Source organism: Colias eurytheme, chromosome 12 (genome assembly GCF_061535395.1).
Source record: "Colias eurytheme isolate Ceu_HAF_F1 chromosome 12, ilColEury1 Martin Lab GWU primary, whole genome shotgun sequence".
Lineage (NCBI taxonomy): Eukaryota > Metazoa > Arthropoda > Insecta > Lepidoptera > Pieridae > Colias > Colias eurytheme.
The window spans coordinates 4,264,656-4,283,646 of NC_142991.1; the positions used below are offsets into that span (position 1 = coordinate 4,264,656).

Consider the following 18,991-nt stretch of genomic DNA (forward strand, 5'->3'; position numbering starts at 1 on the left):
TGTACTTCAATAGTTTTTCATCATGCCTACAGCTAGAACACTAAATACACTTTTAATAAATATGTGGATATATGCAATTTTTCCGAATAAATACTATATTTAAGGATTTGATATAATAATGGCTAATTATGGAAATTTTGTATCACACCTTGTGTCTAAGGGCAGCTAATTTTCAAAATTATGTAAGATAACACAACTTTCACTGAGTACCAGAACAAAGGACGACAGAGAATACTGAGACCAATAGAAATTGCCGCATGACACGTCTGATTTTATTGTCTGCCCTGACGCGCACTTTGTCGGCGGCATGAACAGCTCCAAGTGCGCAGACGTAACAGCTCTATACAATAAACTTAATGAAAAATGAAACTCACTCGCACAGTGATAAAGTTACGGCTCTAGCAATCATTATTCAACTCAGCTATTACTTATGGAAGTATTTCAGTCGTGACCGCACGGATTTTAAGCAAAGGAGGCGTTCGCATTGTGTTGCACGAAACGTCTTCATAACTTTGAAACCGTAACCGATAATTTGTATGAGCTGCCGAGAAAACGACTCTACAATATTGCTGTACAATATAAACTTTGGATTATTTCAGTTCGTTCTAATATCTCCAAAATATTAGAGAACACAGGCAAATATATTCAAAGTTTATATACCTCATCGATACAAAAAGAATGTATCTTAGAAATATCTATCAAAGGCAAAAATTACTCACGCTTGTGACTTAAATAAATTTTCATGAAGGACGCACCTGGAACAATGAAAATGTAATCAGTATTATATCAATAACACATAAGAACGATATAAATATCATACAAATCGTTCACACAATTACAATCAGTATACGTCGGCGTGCATTGTGTATCACACAAAGGGTGTAAGGAATAAACGAGTATAAAAAGTATCAATAAACAACCTTTGCTTGATTTGTAAGCTTTAGCTCTTAAGTTGAGGGACATAAGAGTTCTTGGCGCGTGCAAGCTATTGGACGACATATTATGAGAGGTTCTATTCTTTATTGGATCGTAGTTTCGGAGGTTGTCAACCTTGCTTCTGGTTCCTGCAGGATAACAACGACAGATAACTGTACCGTGAGATTGTTTGCCGACAAAACGTTTATATAAAGTAGATAGTATTTAAGCGAAGAGAAAGTAAGATAGCTAGGTATTCGTCTGCGGAATTAAAATGATCAGAGATGTTATTAAGGTTATAAGTTAGAGATAGACTACAATCATCGCTATTATAATAAATCAGTATAATGATTGTAATAAACAAACTCGTTCCGGAGAAGCTGTCGGTTCGGCTGTAAATAAACAACATGCCATTAAATTTGCATATAGCCATATGTCTGCAGGATATGAACGAAATCGGGTCCGCTCGTAAAGCGACCGCGGCTTTCAGCTTAAAGGTGTAATGGCCTAAAAATTGGACCGCGTTGCGCATTCGAAAAATTAAACTTCACGCATTCGAGGCAGCCTCTGTCGTTATTTTGAGCTTTTTATTACTATTGTTTAATATTTTATATATTTTGTAAAATATTATATGTATTATATTCAAAACTCGTTCAAAATATATAATTTCGAACCTTTCCGTTGAAATAAGATGAAAATAAATGCGAATGTGCTTTTTTATATTGACTTTGTGTATTAAATATTAGCAACTTGGGAGGGCTGAGGGCGGTATCGATACAATACTTTAAACGTAGGTACGTGGCTATTATCCTGTCCGCAGCATTAGCAGAAGCACTTAAGAAAACAGCAATTAAATGTTTACCTTTTAATACACGTAAATATATATGTGCACCGCAAATTAAATTACTTTTTATCTTAGGGATCTCCGAGAGTGAGTTTGTCAGTAACCAAATCTGACACTGTTTCCATTTGATAGTTGATACCAATTTTTCATTTCATACTACGGAGTATGGATACAAAAATACACATTCTATATTTGATTATTACCTATATTAAACCTCTAAACATCTATGTAATCATATAAAATGGGACAGGACGGGAATATACTTGAAACGTTGTGTTAAGTTTTTCTTTTTCAAACTAAAATTTCCTATTTATGGAGTAGTTACGCGACAATGTAAGCCAACAGGTGTCACAAAATTGTTTCAAAGTACTTCGTTGTTGCTTATGTATTTAAGCGCTCTCAAAGGTAATTTTTCAAAGTCTTTCATAGGCTTTACAGGCCTCTAGAGGCCTAGTTCTGGAGTGTACGCTATTACGCGAAGAGTTTACAAGCATGCAAATGGAAATAGATGAGTTTAATTTTATTCAACCTGCAACCTAAATACCTAGGTACATTTAAGTCAGATACATAAAATTAATCCTAATATGAATATACTTGTTACAAAGTGTGTACCTACAATTTTACTTTTTGCTTAATTATTATTTATTATTGTATGCAATATTTAGATACCTAGTTAAATTTATATTGATATCTGTTCCCAGATTTAAATATGGCCTGGCGCCACATGGAGTAATTTAACGTCGACATGTGACAAAATGTCGACCACGTTCAGCTCGTCCCGAATAAAATAGAAAGATAGATCGCTCACCGTCTGTCTTCTAACCTAATTGTTGTTGCTACAATTTACAACTTTCCGCAACTGAGAGATTTAGCGGTTCCCGAAGTAAACCCATTACGGAAACTAGAGTTTTTGGATTAACTTCTTATTTATTGGAAGCATAAAGGTAGAATGTAAAAGGAAATAGGTCGAATAGTTTGTAGGTAGGTATGTTCTGATAATAGATTTCGATGCAGAGAGATAAGAGTTTTACGATACTGATAGTTATCATCGTTATCATAGTAAAAATGTATGTCAAAAATAGAACTAATATTAATGTACTCAGATATTCTATGATTTTACAATTTATAAATTAGTCCATTGAATAAAAAGTTCTAGAGTGCGTGAGTTAGTAACGTAAGATGTTTCTTCGGAAACATGTCAAGAGTCCCTAGGTAATAAACATACTAAAACCCCGGGCCACTAGGAGGAGCCCCGGAGTGGGGGGAGGGGGGAAATGGGTCCATTTTTTCATTTTTCGCTTAAATCTCAAAAACGGTACATGTAAGAGAAAAACTTTCAATGAAAAGTTGAAAGGCCATAAAATTATCTACAAGTTGTACCTGAATCATTTTTTCCTATATCCTACCGTTTCTGAGTTATACGCAGTAAAACATGATTTTGGGTCAAACAATTTCCACATCAATTGATCAAAAAATATTTCTTTCTTCCAAAAAACTCAAATGTGCAACTTGTGACCGGTACTGATAGATTGCTCTTAATTAGGTCTATAATTGGTAAAATAAACACATTCCTCCATGGAAGCCTTTAGGAGGAATCGATTGTCAAAATATTATATTATGGTAGTTTGAGTTACTGAACTTGATCTTTTTATTTTTTTCTTCCAAAAAACTCAAAAGTGCAACTTGTGACCGGTACAGATAGATTGCTCATAATTAGGTCTATCATTGATAAAAATACCAGATTCCACCACGGAGGCGTTTACGGGGAATTGAATTTTATTAGGGTAGATACGATACTTGAACTTTTTATTTTTTTTCTCCAAAAAAACTCAAAAGTGCAACTTGTGACTGATACTGATAGATTGCTCTTAATTAGGTCTATAATTGGTAAAATAAACACATTCCTCCATGGAAGCCTTTAGGAGGAATCGATTGTCAAAATACTATATTAGGGTAGTTTGAGTTACTGAACTTGATCTTTTTATTTTTTTCTTCCAAAAAACTCAAAAGTGCAACTTGTGACCGGTACTATTAGATTGCTCTTAATTAGGTCTATAATTGGTAAAATAAACACATTCCTCCATGGAAGCCTTTAGGAGGAATCGATTGTCAAAATACTATATTAGGGTAGTTTGAGTTACTGAACTTGATCTTTTTATTTTTTTCTTCCAAAAAACTCAAAAGTGCAACTTGTGACTGGTACAGATAGATTGCTCATAATAAGGTCTATCATTGATAAAAATACTAGATTCCACCACGGAGGCGTTTACGGGGAATTGAATTTTATTAGGGTAGATACGATACTTGAACTTTTTATTTTTTTTCTTCCAAAAAAACTCAAAAGTGCAACTTGTGACCAGTACCGATAGATTGCTCATAATAAGGTCTATCATTGATAAAAAAACCAGATTCCACCATGGAGGCGTTTAGGAGGTATTGAATTTTATTAGGGTAGTTACGATACATGAACTTTTTAACTAACTACCCTAATAAAATTCAATTCCCCGTAAACGCCTCCATGGTGGAATCTGGTATTTTTATCAATGATAGACCTAATTATGAGCAATCTATCTGTACCGGTCACAAGTTGCACTTTTGAGCTTTTTGGAAGAAAAAAATAAAAAGTTCATAATATATCGTAACTACCCTGATAAAATTCAATTCCCCGTAAACGCCTCCGTGTTGGAATCTGGTATTTTTAGCAATGATAGACCTAATTATGAGCAATCTATCTGTACCGGTCACAAGTTGCACTTTTGAGTTTTTTGGAAGAAAAAAATAAAAAGATCAAGTTCAGTAACTCAAACTGCCCTAATATAATATTTTGACAATCGATTCCTCCTAAAGGCTTCCATGGAGGAATGTGTTTATTTTACCAATTATAGACCTAATTAAGAGCAATCTATCAGTACCGGTCACAAGTTGCACATTTGAGTTTTTTGGAAGAAAGAAATATTTTTTTATCGATTGATGTGGAAATTGTTTGAGCCAAAATCATGTTTTACTGCGTATAACTCAGAAACGGTAGGATATAGGAAAAAATGATTTAGGTACAACTTGTAGATAATTTTATGGCCTTTCAACTTTTCCTTGAAAGTTTTTCTCTAACATGTACCGTTTTTGAGATTTAAGCGAAAAATGAAAAAATGGACCCATTTCCCCCCTCCCCCCACTCCGGGGCTCCTCCTAGTGGCCCGGGGTTTTAGTATGTTTATTACCTAGGGACTCTTGACATGTTTCCGAAGAAACATCTTACGTTACTAACTCACGCACTCTAGACCCCCCTTGGAGGGATTCATTCAATGGACTAAATATACAAATTTCGTATCAGTGGAAACTTGTTAACCTTTTCTGCTACCTTAATTTGGTCATTATCTCACTTGGTGTGCATTTGGTGTGCATTAAATGTTTTATCATGTGTATATTGATAACAAAACATCTTGCAGCACACATACTGTCATGTCAAAACACATAGGCCTCCCCCACATTGGGCGTAGGCCGAGCGTACGCGTTTCCTGAGCGTGCTGCCGGCGTCGGCGCGGCGCGGACGTCACGTCAGTGCGCCGTCTGTGGGGCGCGGGCGTCGCGCCATCGAACGCTATGCAAGCGCTGCGCAAGCGCCGCGCCGACGCGACGTCGCGTCAAGCACTCGGCCGCCCGCGCCGTGCCCCTCGCACTCATGGAATGTGTGCGGGGGGCACGGGCGGCCGAACGCCTATGGAACGCGACGTAAGCGCGGCGTCTGCGCGGCGTTCACGCAGCGCCCGCGCGGCGCTGGACAACGCGTAGCCCGCGCCCCACAGACGGCGCGCTGACGCGACGTCCGCGCCGCGCCGACGCCGGCAGCACGCTCAGGAAACGCGTACGCTCGGCCTACGCCCAATGTGGGGGAGGCCTTAAACATCAATTGTACGAAGGTGGCCAACGCACGTGAACCGAGAGACAAATTACAAGTCTCCTTTGTAATTTGTCGGTCGGCTCTTGAATAATTCATTATTTTACTACTTCAATCAAATTAAAGGTTGTGTCAGATTCGAAACGCGATCTGGTTTTGTGCATATCACCCATGAACATGTGTTCTTTAATATTTCACATGTATTTGTCCATGATACCGTTTGAAAATAAACTAGACCGTAATTCCGTGATATAAAAATTGACAACAAATGTTGTTTTAGCAGTATATAAAAAATAAATAAAAAAGTATTTACCGTATTGGAAATAATGGAATTTCGATACTGGCAAAATACAATAAATGTATCATACCTGACACTAAGTAAAATACATATTATTATTTTGCCTTCAAAAGCATATTTTTATTGGATTGTGTAACTTTCGAAATCTTTGGACATAACACCGTTATTTAATTAAGTTAATACCGTTCGCACAGATAAAATAATTCAGACATTTATGGCGGACTGGTTTACACTTTTTTGCAATACCGCTGTAATTTGTTTGACAAATAATTAAATATTTTCCGGTCTAATATTTCGAATATTTAACTTAAAGTGGACACATAGTATTAATATTATGTACCAACTTATTGGTCTGATAAGAGAAAACGTACAGTAACACTCTACACAGCACCAATGAGCATTGTTCGTTTCCTGGTATTACATTACTGTTATGAATTCATGCTTAAAACTAACCCCTTTATTCTAGTTTGTTCTCAGATTTCTTAATAAAATAATCCAGTAGCGATGGCAAAACAGCGGAGTCACGATCACGATTCACGACTGTCAACCGTCAGCATACGATAGTCTGATTTTATCAATTCACGAACTCTCTTATTGCCCACTTTTGGTTAACAATCCGACACTTGCTAAGAAAGAACGGCTACTTATATGGCAGTGTACTTGTTTGTTTACACTAAAGTTTCGTGGGCGGAGTGGACGGTCAAAACTGGAAACTTATAGATAGCCTTAATCTCATAATAGTTTGACATGACTTAACACAATGCTTTGATATTATATGTACATTAAGCTTTGACTTAATTAAGGAAGAAATATTCAATACAAACCTTCAATAAGTTTAATGTGACCACAAATACAAAGCGGAGCTTTTGTAAAGCAATCAAATAATTTTCTGCAATATGCATATTTTGAATTCTACTTTTTTATAACTTTTTATGATTTAGATAGGAGTGAATATTTCTTTACCAACACAGTAATTAACAGCAATTTCACTGTGAAATTGTTGTTAATTATTTCATAATTACAGAAATATGAACATACCATAAAATAAAATATAACTAGTTTTATAACACTATGGAGAATGGATGCTAATTGTGTCCGTAGAATGCGTTTTATGCGCAACGGCTCTAAAATTCGTGCGCTGATATGAATTTATACACACGTGCTAAGAATACATAGTGGCAGTAATAAGAACTGAAAGCATAACACTAACGTATGGGCCAGACAGTGTTTTAATATTTAATTTCAATTCGTTTAACGACCCTTTAGGAATAATTTTCTTTTAGAACCTACTCGTAACGAATTAAAAATATCTCTTGACCACGAAAGTAGGTTCTTAGTAGCAACAAATAAACAATAATTTAAAGTAAGTAGTTGATAAATAATATAATAATTTCATCTCAGATTATACGAATATTACACAGAATAAATTAGGAAAAGCAATCTACTATAACTAGCTCTAAGCAACAAATAAAGCCTCCACCAGACCAACCACTTTCGCGAAACGTGGACCGGCTTTTAGCAAAAATTTGATCAGTGAAAGTCATACACCATAGCGCTATAGAGCCCTAAGGGAAAACAATGACATTATTACTTTATGGGACGAACAATTTTCTGAAAGCATTTTATTTTTTCCACAATGTTTATTTTAAAACTAGAGAAGTATGTTCAACCGGTCGACGTCTCTTATCTACAGTTATACCAAGTAGTGATTGATAAGATAAATAATATTGCATTTAGTCTTGAAATATTAAATTGTGCTGAAGAACTTTACGATCGTCGTTAAAAGTCCCGCCAAGTTAATATCCGATATAAAATATTCCCTTAATCAAACTATTTGTAGACAAAATTAGACCACCCAACGAGCCCCGAGGCACATCGTTAATTTATAAAGTTTAAACGATGAAATCCGAAAGTGCTTTATTTCAACTCGTATTATTTAATTGTTCAATTTATTTCCGTCAGTCCAATTACCTTAACATTTAATCCATTCTCTAGGAATTCAAGGCATTCGATACATTTAACGACTAACATGGCTTATAATGAGAGCGTGTTTATCAATAATCAATCGGTAGAATAAGGTAAGTCAGCGATGTCGCTTCGTCCAATATGGAGTCAATTTGCAGTGCGTCGGGCAGCTTCAAGTTGCTTTTTATAACATTTGAGGTCATTGACTCGACACTAAACAACACACGTAAGTGTCAACGTACTGCAATGGGAAACATTTCCGCGGCCTCCGCTGCAAATTGTTTGTGAATAATGAGTTAATTTGTTTGTGGCTTTGCAGCGCGCCGGCCATTTGTTAATTGTATCAAAGAATTCTGTCACCCTCAACCCACCTTACCACCGACGAAGTCGAATCTAAACCGCATGCATAAACAAAAAAAACTAATGGATTACGAGCTATAATACCTAGAGCATTAAAACAGTTAATCAGGAAAATAATGCTATAAGAAAACTAAAGATACCAGTCATGTTCATTATAACCGTCTAATTTTAGAGAAAACAAAGGCACCCTGAATAATTATTTCAAAAAATTACATCTAATTAGTCTCATCTTAAAGCAAACTGCTGTATAACAGGTAATTGTTCTATTTCCCCTTTCTTATTGTACACTTTGCAGCAGCTTTCAATTCAGACGAACCTTTGTTCTAATTCATCCAATTCAATCCAAATACCCAGTAGGTATATATACGTATAAAGAATAAACCTGTGGTATAAACGGAGTACAATATAAATATTAATCACCTTTATTCAAGAAAAGCTGGCCTCTACATTCACGTCGACATTTTAATATTCATGCAATTTATTATATCATATACTATTTAAAATTTTCTTTCCTGACAATAGCAACTCATCCATTATTTTAACAAGGAAAGGAGGAAGCCATTTTGAGGCCTATTGTCTGAATTTAATCTCCCTGAAACAATGTCGGTTGATGAAATTAAAAAGTGCTTTTGTTATCCTGAAACTATTAAACAAACCGTAATCAGGACTGTCAAAAACATAATATAGAGACTATGGATTATTAGTTTCTCTTTCGATAATTCATTTTTGTATTATGAGAAAATCTTTAAAAATAAAAATCCTAAAGAACTGATGCTATATGAAAAGTTAAGACCATGAAAGTAATCAGAACGGCTTTTTCATTAAGTACAAAATAAAAAGCCATGTTCCACATATTCAACCGTTATAGTATCTTTTAAATAGAGCAGAATCCTTGAATATAGAACAAAGTCATAACAATAATTATAACTTGCGCTTCATTGTTTAAAACTCGCATTTTAAATAAAAGGATATTAATACGTGAGTCTTTAAACAGCCTCATATAAGAGTAGTATTAATTTTTGAACTAATTGGAACCAACAAAGCCTATTGATTTCCAAGTCCCAACTAAAACGAGAAGCAAACGGTGCTTATAATGAGTGGATTTCCGTTTCTGCAGCGAGCTTCATTTTAATTGAGTTAGTGCTTATCCCAGCTTTGACTTCAAGCAGACTAACTTAGCTTTTATAATTCTTTTTGAAATAATCAGCGCGGCGAACTGACGCGAATAAAGCACTAGTGACTCGGCGTCAACGTTTCCAAGACTATTGCTTTTAACGTCTGTGCCTACTCATTTACGAATCTTTCTAAATTATCTGTATATTCGTGGTAATTCCATATTTTCACATTACAATTTTACATAACATGAGAGGTAGTAGGTACTTGACCATTTTGAGAAAAACAAGCCTTTGTCATGAAATACAAAGATGAATATGTATAAGTACATTACTTATCTTATTGTATACAATTAGTTAAGCATGTCATCGTAAATAGGGACTTGTTATAACTTATAAGTTTATATGAAGGTTGTGTTACACGCGTGACGCGATAAGTGTCGGATACAAAACGTACCATGTTGTTATATCTATTATCTAGTTCATCATACCTACATGACCTAGTTAAATTAAATATTATACTAGAGTATTATAACAAATATTTAATAAGTTGTAAAAGGTTAATGTGCTGGCCTTACACCATTACCGCTACTAAAATAAACTAATGCTACACAAATGAGTCATAAAGTTTTAAAATATTACAGAAAGTTTTAGGTAAATTATATGCTTGCTAAGAAGCGGTGAACATCAAGACATGATGTGCAATAAAAGCACAAATATGCAAAACATGATTATTCCGAGTATACCTGATGTTACCGAGGTACATGGGTGTACATGGTAAGCTTTCATTTGCTCAAATTAAATACATATTAAAACTTGTTTAAACCGATGCATAAATGATCCTTTTGTCCCAAATATTAACACAAATGCTTAAATCAATATTAACAGTGTGTAATCACAAATTGCATCCAATCAACTGACCCGCAACTTCATATTGGAGTGAGGAAAATCTCGAATTAATTGATTTTATCGCTTATCGAAAGTCCAGCATTTTATTAATATAATTGATGTTTGAATGCTTTATCGAGGTAACATGACCATGATGATAAGTGACGTTTGAAATTTAAGGTATCGCATTAAATAAAGTATCCAAATCCAACGAATCTACGAGTATCTTTCTAGTGATCGAAAATCGTAAAATTACTCGCGTGTAACTTGAATCTCATTTTCCGATAGAGTCAGATTCGATTTGTTCACACCACCCTATTTAGAAGTTTGTATGAGATTTCGAACTTAGTTAAAGTCGAAGTGTCGTAAGCTACTAAGGTCTATATTGGATTATCCCAACACCAGCCGTCAAATGCGAAGCGGCGCGGTCGATAGAGGCTAACCAGTTAATTACGTTGTAAAGAGCGTTTGCGCTAGTTTTAGCGTGTCTTATCTCGCCGAGTCAATAACCATCATCAAAGAGTAATTGATTCAGATGTAGACGGCAACGGTGATCAATTAAATTGTCGAGAGCCTTACCTTAAAAGTTAATCTATCAAGTTCAAAGAGAAACCAACAAATGACGACTAATGATATGATAACGTTCGTGGTAGAGAAATCGTTGCGAAACTTTTGCTATTAACTTTAAAAATATGAAACAATTTAGAAATCGACAATGAGGGTTCGGGATTCCGGCACATGTCTTAAGAGCTTAAGACAATGGTGTAATAAATATCTCTGTTCGAATTGAATATTAAGATTGTCGAAACAGTAATCTGCGACAGATAACTGCTGGCCTTTGTGAATAATTGCGTCCGTTAAAAGGTTAACAAGGTATGAGAGAGTATAACGGACTGTAAAAATCTTCGCGACGTACAAGTGTACCTTAAACATTCATAAAAACATTTTCTAGAGAGCTCCCGGAACTGACATTTACAATCTGACCGAGACCTGCCCTAACCTATAGATTGTTATAGAGCATATTACCAACCGATGTAAAACATTCACATAGCAATAATAGAATTGTATTTCAAAAGACTGCGTGCAGTTAAACAAAATAAAACCTTTTATATAAAGGGATTGCAACACAACAAAGTACATGTGCAATTAACATTCAGAACTAAATGGAACCAAATTGTGGCATAGATATTTGAAGTCAGCTAAGAAAAATTCCTTTCACATGCATTGATTATATTAAAAATATACAATACCACAATTATTAACACCTAGCATATGAGAAGTTAAAACATGCTGTAATTTTGTCATGAGACAAGTCGGAAAAGTAATGTTATAAAGTAATTAAATAAAGCGAATAATGTTAACATGTCTCAGTAAGGTGCCCTGAGGGGACTTCGGCCTCGATGGCGCCCTATAAGGTCCTGACGGTCAACGAGCCAGCTTACGACACTACCCTTTACGATTTTAGGAATAAACCTCGGAAATTATATTCAACTGTCAAGTGGATTTAAATTTCCGATTGAGCAGCAATTATCAACATACAAACGCATTAATATCTTAGCGTTTTCTATTTAAACACAGATTTTAAAAGCCTTCATGGCAAAACTTGTTTTAAAGCTTTCAGATTGAGCATATATAAATGTATATGTACTTTAAATATAAGCTTGATATTAGTGTAACATAAAATTTAGCCTCATATAATCGTTCAAAGCCTACTAACAAAGAAAACAATATCTATGTTGAATAAGAAATCAATGCGAATCAAAACATCTCAAGTATCAACGCCTATAAATAGCAACTAAATAATAGTAAATCAAAAAACCTCATAAATGCCGGCAATTTCCAAACTGGGCGAAACAATCGAGAGCTGAAGACACGGGAGCGATTGGTCTCACCTTATATGGAGGGCGGGAGCATTCTCCAAAAGTAGCCTAAAGGACGCCGCCGAGGACAGCAGGCAAGAAGTCGATATACCGGCCCCGGGTATTTAAGGAAACGATAGTTCCACGAAATCACGCACGCGATTCGTACTCCAGAAACGTTATTTGGATGCACCGGTTTTTACTAATTGGCCAGAACTGGCCGCGTCCTTATAAGGCATCGCATACTTCGGAAGATGCGTGAGATCAATATTTTAGACCTCTCAACAATGTACCAGATTCTTTTACGAATTTATTTTTTCAAATTCAAATTATAAAAATTAAATTTTATTTTAAATACTTAGTTAGCGATAAATATTTTGTTACATCTCTCGCTCCACATTCGCTCTACATATACCTATATAATTGTAAAAAACGAAAATAGGAAGTGCTTTTTCAACTGTTAATAAATTTAAATGCGTACGTGAGTATAAACCAGCGAACGATAAGGCGTTGTTATGTTTATCGCAGTGACAGACGATAGCCAAAACAAAATGGTATTGCTATCGTTTTATCGATAACATTGATACGAGAAGGAGAAACTATTGAGGCCGCCTCACATTCACGTAGCAGCATTTGAGATAGTTTTTCACATGTACTATTAGTTTGCAATTCCATTTTTGTTACTGTGCCATTTAAATTTTCTAGTTTAACTAGCACTCTTTTATTGATTAAGAAGTTAATAATGTATGAAGGTAAACCATGCACTATATTATAACAATGATTTTAAAGATAAAAATTATTAATTTAACAAAAGTTCATTTATATTTCGATGCATGGTAGTTCTCCATAATAAAATGAACACTAAAATGAAAATCATTTAATTTGATGCCTACCCAACTTAGGCAAATATAAACTTGGCGCACTTAAGATCGTCGTGACTAACCAAAACGCAAAAGCCTCTAATTGACGACAAAAAATTAGAAATTGGGGTTAATAGATGTTTTGATGAAGAAATGTGGTGTTGTTTTCTAAGAAAACGTGACTAAGCCGTTTGAAATCTATTAAAGGATATATATTTAATAGATATTGTGTCAACAACAAATGATTTGTATTATAATATAAATCTGCGTTTAGAACATTAGTCATTCTGATGGTATAAATCATTTGGTTTAGCCGGGCTTTAATTTTATACCAACCTACCTATTTTTACATTAGAGAATGAATTTATTCTCAAAGATCTATAAAATGTTTTAAGATATCTGTGATCAAACAGGTCTAAATTATGTACCTGTATTTGAATATCACGTTTATATGATTTACGTTAGTAATTTTTGAAAAAGCTAGCCGGTTACGGTAACGGTCACGTTAGTAATTTTTGAAAAAGCTTTTTGAAAAACTATTATTAAATACCACAAGATAAATTCATATCATTCTGAAACTTATAATTTTCGAAAGCACTTTATATTTATGTATATTAGACTAATATAATATCTCAATACCACGATTCTATTAAATAGGCCAATGGTGAGATGCAGACAATGTTGCGCTGATAAGGATATAGCTTCAGGATAGCTTAGTTAGCATAATTTCCTATTATACTTTAGCTTATCTCATTGCACTGGGGCGGATAGACTCTAATATCGTTTTCAGTCTATTGTATCGGTTTAGAATCGCTCTTTTATCGCCGCACAATCTACTTATGAGAAATCTTACTTCGTCACAAGTTATTATTTCATTGGTACCGTGAAATAAAGTGGCAAAAAAGGATTACTGAATAAAAAGAAATAATAAGATTTTTTGCTAGCTTAAATTAAAATAACAGAACAATTAGAAATCATAGTGTCTCTATAGAGATATGTTTGGTTAAAAATTTATTGTATGTATTACTTTAATCATGATAAATTTCATTGTTGTATTGAATTCTTTTTATTTTGGATATTCAGTTAAAACATGTTATAACAATAAAATAATAATCAGTTAATACTTTTTCGCATTTAACTGATGCGGCCACATATCGTGACTCATTCTAGAGCAATGTATGTGGGACATGCGCAGACGTCGCTAAACGCGACTCGGAGCTATCTAGGCGACCAGGACGCTAAGTATATCTGTCTAATCTTAACGGGTTATACAAATAAAAGTGTTACTTACCTCTATACGTATTAATATAACAAATAACACGCATGAAGTGTGAGTACTTTTATCGCGACTCAACGAGGATTTTACTCGAACAAGAAGCGTCACGAAGCTTAGAGACGATTAATGTGAGTACCTACACCTTAGACACGAAAGTCTATCCACAACAAAGAACTCATAAAAGGTATGGAAAGGACTCACAAGGATATTTCAAGATGTCAACGATTTCAATTTTAAGCTCTCGTTATAAACTTGCAAATCAATAAACTGATCTAAAAAATAAGATTTTTTTTATTTCTTTCTATTTCTATTCAATTAATAATCATTGATTATGCATACGTAAGAATTTTTCCGAAATTATTTTCAAACTAAACATAGATGTAGAGTTTTAGGTTATGTAGAGTTTATTTAAATAATTTCTTTGATTTCATTTTTCAAGGAGAATGTACGTAAAGATATCAAAAATAGATAATCATACAGCTTGAAAATTAAAATACATAACAGTTTGAACGATTTGAAACCTATTTACAATGATTAAACGCTATTTTAACTGAAGCTCTACAACAAAACGTAAACAATTTTCCAAATAATCATTTCAATAGCAACCCAATATGGGAAGAAAGACGTAATTCCCGTATTTGTAAATGGAAAGCTGGAAACAATAACCAAAAATAACCGGCCAACCTTGCACACGCCTTTTGGATCAATAGAGCCTTGAACTCAACCGCGCTGAAACTGTAAGCATGCCAACGAAAATTGCCTTACGATCGCGAGTTCCGATTCTCATTACGTTAGCTAGAATAGGAATTGAAAATAATTTCTTCTTTTTATAGATGTTATTTCGATTTAGTTTTCTTGTTATGAAAGCGATCACATAATTTGAAATCAAAAACGAATCGAAAAGTCCGATTGTATTTGTATTTCATTTTAAATTAAAAATCTAGATATTATTGCCATGATTTGAAATCTGTAAGATATGAAAAAATATATACAAAATGAAAAGTAAATACATTTTCCTTGGACGCTAAGAAAATTCTATTTTTAGAACTCTCTTGTGACGTAAGTTTTCTTGCAACTGTGTGATAAGGCAAATCGATAAACATGCGTTCATTGAGTGACTCCTGTTGTTTGTTTGTTCCACTAATGCTGATTAATATTGATAAGAATAGTATATTTCTTTTACAACGCGATTAACAATATTACATAACTAATAAATGAATCATTAATTATGTAATATTGTTTTTATGCACACACATTTTAATGTTTATTTTGTTATAAATAATATATAATTATCACTATATTGTTAAAGCGAAATGTAAAATAATGCGTAAAAATTAAAATTTTCATGCCACGGTCACGATAAGACGTAATTACTTTACCGAGATAATCATCCATGATGACATTACTTATCAGTACTACGCTTACACATTATTTTGAAGTATTGAGGAAATTAAATGTATCGAAGGTACCTATCGTATGATAAAGTGATAAGAATTAAAGATAAATTATGTGCATATTATATAGATTTTAGAGGAGAGAAATAACGCCGAACCTTTTCGAAATGAAAATAATAAGAAAAAATTGTAATTTAGAAAATACGCGCATAATAGTACATAGTAATTACCAATTCCCGTCGTCTTCTATTTACTCGAGGCCTAGAAGCATTGTTTGACCGTACTCCCGACACCGGTAGCGCCTGTACGATTACGCGCACGCTCGCACTGTACGTCCGGAAAAGCGAGAAAAGCGTAAACTCAGAACTCACCTGCGTGGGAAGCACAGTCTCCCGGCCAAGGGGTATCGACATTTTGCTAGCGGCGCCGCCGGCCGCGCCCCGGCGCCCGCCCGCGCCGCACCATCCACCGACCCGTCACTACAGCCCCAACACCGCCCGCCGCCGGTCCCACCGACTCCTCACCGACTCCAGCGCTCGCAACGATAAACACTTCCCCAACTATTTCAAAAACAAATCCAGCACGGCACTATTACTGTACTACCATCGCACATCACCTGAAACTTTTTACAGCTGCGTAAAAACACGCAAGAAAAACAATGCCGATTATGCGAGTACGGGCGAAGTAGCGGCGCGACGGTAACTCGATAAACACCCGTTCGTGCTAGCGTGAGCGTACGACTGGCGGTGCGGAGACGATGGAGCCGCGCGCAATTCGCCCCGCGCCTTTACGGCCCTCGCTAGTCGCTACCCACTACGCTACGCCGCTGCGAGATCACACAGCCTCCTTCATCTCGATCCTTGGTCACATGGACACGTGCGGTGGACGCGGACGTAGTGCGGTTATCGAGCGCGAGTACACATGCGCAATACCTCCTCACTACTTCTCTGTGTTCTCCGTAACTCATTCATTTGAACTCATAACATAACACAATGCACACCTGAACAAATATTATGAACACCACGATCATAGGTGCGGTGCTACCTAAATACTTCACATAGTAGAGTTAAGAAATGATGCTCTCCGTGGCATATTTTCCGCACGGTTAATTATTTTTACTACTAAGGACCATTTTATTATTTGTACTTTCATATTTTTTGTATTTTACCACACAAAAACGTAATCGATCACATAAATTATTATTATTTTAGCTAGATTTAAGTTAAACGTATTTTCATAATGTTGATAAACTCTTCACTCGAATATATACCCGATCTGACACAGCCAGAAATTATAGTAAGTACTAATTCATTTATGATTTTTTGTATTTATTCGCAGGATGGAATTATCAAAAACATTTTTCATTTATAATATTACATATAACTATCCAATTATGAAACGTTATCTAAGTTTTCCTTGGTGAACACGCGTTTAGTTCACGAAATTTCATTCATTATCCACCAAACCCACGCTGTTTAGAAATGAATGAATATTAAGGACAAATGTAAAACAAGAATCCTAGTACGAAATTCCAGTAGATAGAAGGGATGTGGGCATGCGTAGGCGCTTCCGAGGCTGCAAACTTAGGTGGTTCGCCCACTTTTCCTTTCCGACACGTTCACCGCTCCAGATTACGTCATTATGCATTATCTTAATATTAGTGCATTTAACTAGTCTTGGCATGAAATTGACATTTGCTTGACCACTTGAGCGGTGAGCCCTTCACGAATCAAAGTAAATAAAATCGAAACAATGTCTTGTACGAGTATGGTGCTTAAATAAATCATCTATAAGAAATTTTTATGTATAACATATAATATACATATGATAATAGAGTGCTTGAAAGATTACAGGTATTATTTGATTTAAGAAACAATCGCCACTCAAACTTAACTCATAATAAAGTTCTTTTTATTCGCAGGTCCTTCGAGTATAATTTGATATAATATAAGCATTTTTAATGATAAATAATTAGTTTAGATAACTATGTTTTATACTTTGTAAAACTTATTTCCCTCTCTAAATAAAATCTTCAATATAAGAATGTTGTGTTTTTATTTTTTCTTTGAAAGTCGAAGCTTTTAACCCGACAGCTAGGGAGGGTTGGTTTTCTCAAGCGTATTATGTATGGACTCGTATGTAATATTGCTTATATCTTTATAATATCTAACTAAATCCAAACCAATAAACGTCTCTACATACCTAATGATAGAGATATCGTTAGATTCGTCTTTATAACCCGAACGTTCATATTAGAAACATATGATATTATAATATGTACTTAAACAAGACGCTTTACTTTAAAGTATTTTTAATCGTGCAATGCGTGTATTTAATGAATAGAATATGAAAGGGTTTATAACATAATATGATGAAAATATAATAGTGGTAAAGCATATTTTTTTAGTTTATAATTTATTTATATTGTACAAAATAGCGTCATGGGAGGCCCGTGTCCCAGGTACCAGCAGTGGGAACGTATGTCAGCTGATGATGATGATGACACAAAATACCCGAGGCGCGGATGACTACAAATGTGAAATGTCTTCCCCTTGTTATTTTCTTTTTCAAATATGTATATTTAAAGAGCTGTTAAGGAAGGCTAAAGCAAGAATGCCGTTCAGATATTATGCGCGTACTAACTATTTTGACCGTTCATAATAGAAAAATATTCTGTAGATAGAGCGCGAGCGGGAATATGAGAAATTATATTCTTGATCATATCCCATTTAAAGTTACGAATTCTAGTACTCATCCATTTCAACATAACGTTATATTGTAAATAGGTAAGTACTTAATTCTAAAATTTATCGCGCAAAATAATGTGATAGCACAGACTAATAATAATATACTACGTATGTGATAGTATGTTGGATTTGGCCTTCCTAAAAATTTTTGTATTTGCAAAATGTTCAAAAAGCGCTTTTCAAATTCTAAATAATCATTTTAAAGTCTGCCTTGTTTAAAATAAATAATTAAATATATTTAATATAAATAAAGGTGCTGGTGCATATTATAGGTACCTAAAGTTCGAGGAATAAATATTAAATTATGGATCACTCATTTCAAATTATGTGCCCACTCACAAAAGCTTTATTGATATGTACCTCCTTTTTAAACATAAAAAATTAAGGAAGAAAGGATAGATACAGAGCTTTTAGCCTAGAATTCATATTAATTATGGCTCACTGTTGTGTATTTTATATACAGTAGGCAGATTATTTCTTCTGTAAAAATATTCATTTTGAATAATTAAAAAAAAATGTCTAATCTTTTTAGAACCAAGCAGTGTTATAAAAATGTATTTAGGTACATACAATAATAG

General features: G+C 34.6%; 1 protein-coding gene across 3 annotated transcripts in view; it reads right to left on the bottom strand.

The window, feature by feature from the left end:
* Window positions 1–18,991, bottom strand: part of p130CAS (Serine_rich_CAS and FAT-like_CAS_C domain-containing protein p130CAS) — a 58,470-nt gene that overhangs the window by 39,291 nt on the left and 188 nt on the right. Inside the window, exons 1-2 of one of the 3 annotated variants that reach the window (XM_090107742.1) lie at window positions 15,897–16,014; window positions 720–755 (exon numbers count right to left, since the gene is read on the bottom strand). The exons of 1 other annotated variant lie outside the window; for it this stretch is intronic. Coding sequence is in view for 1 of the 2 variants with exons in the window: in XM_090107741.1 (XP_089963867.1) it covers window positions 16,038–16,079 (42 nt within the window). In the remaining variant the exon portion in view is untranslated. Of the gene's footprint in view, window positions 1–719; window positions 756–15,896; window positions 16,015–16,037; window positions 16,727–18,991 lie in introns of those variants that run through there. One more of the 3 variants, XM_090107741.1, reaches the window with a different exon arrangement.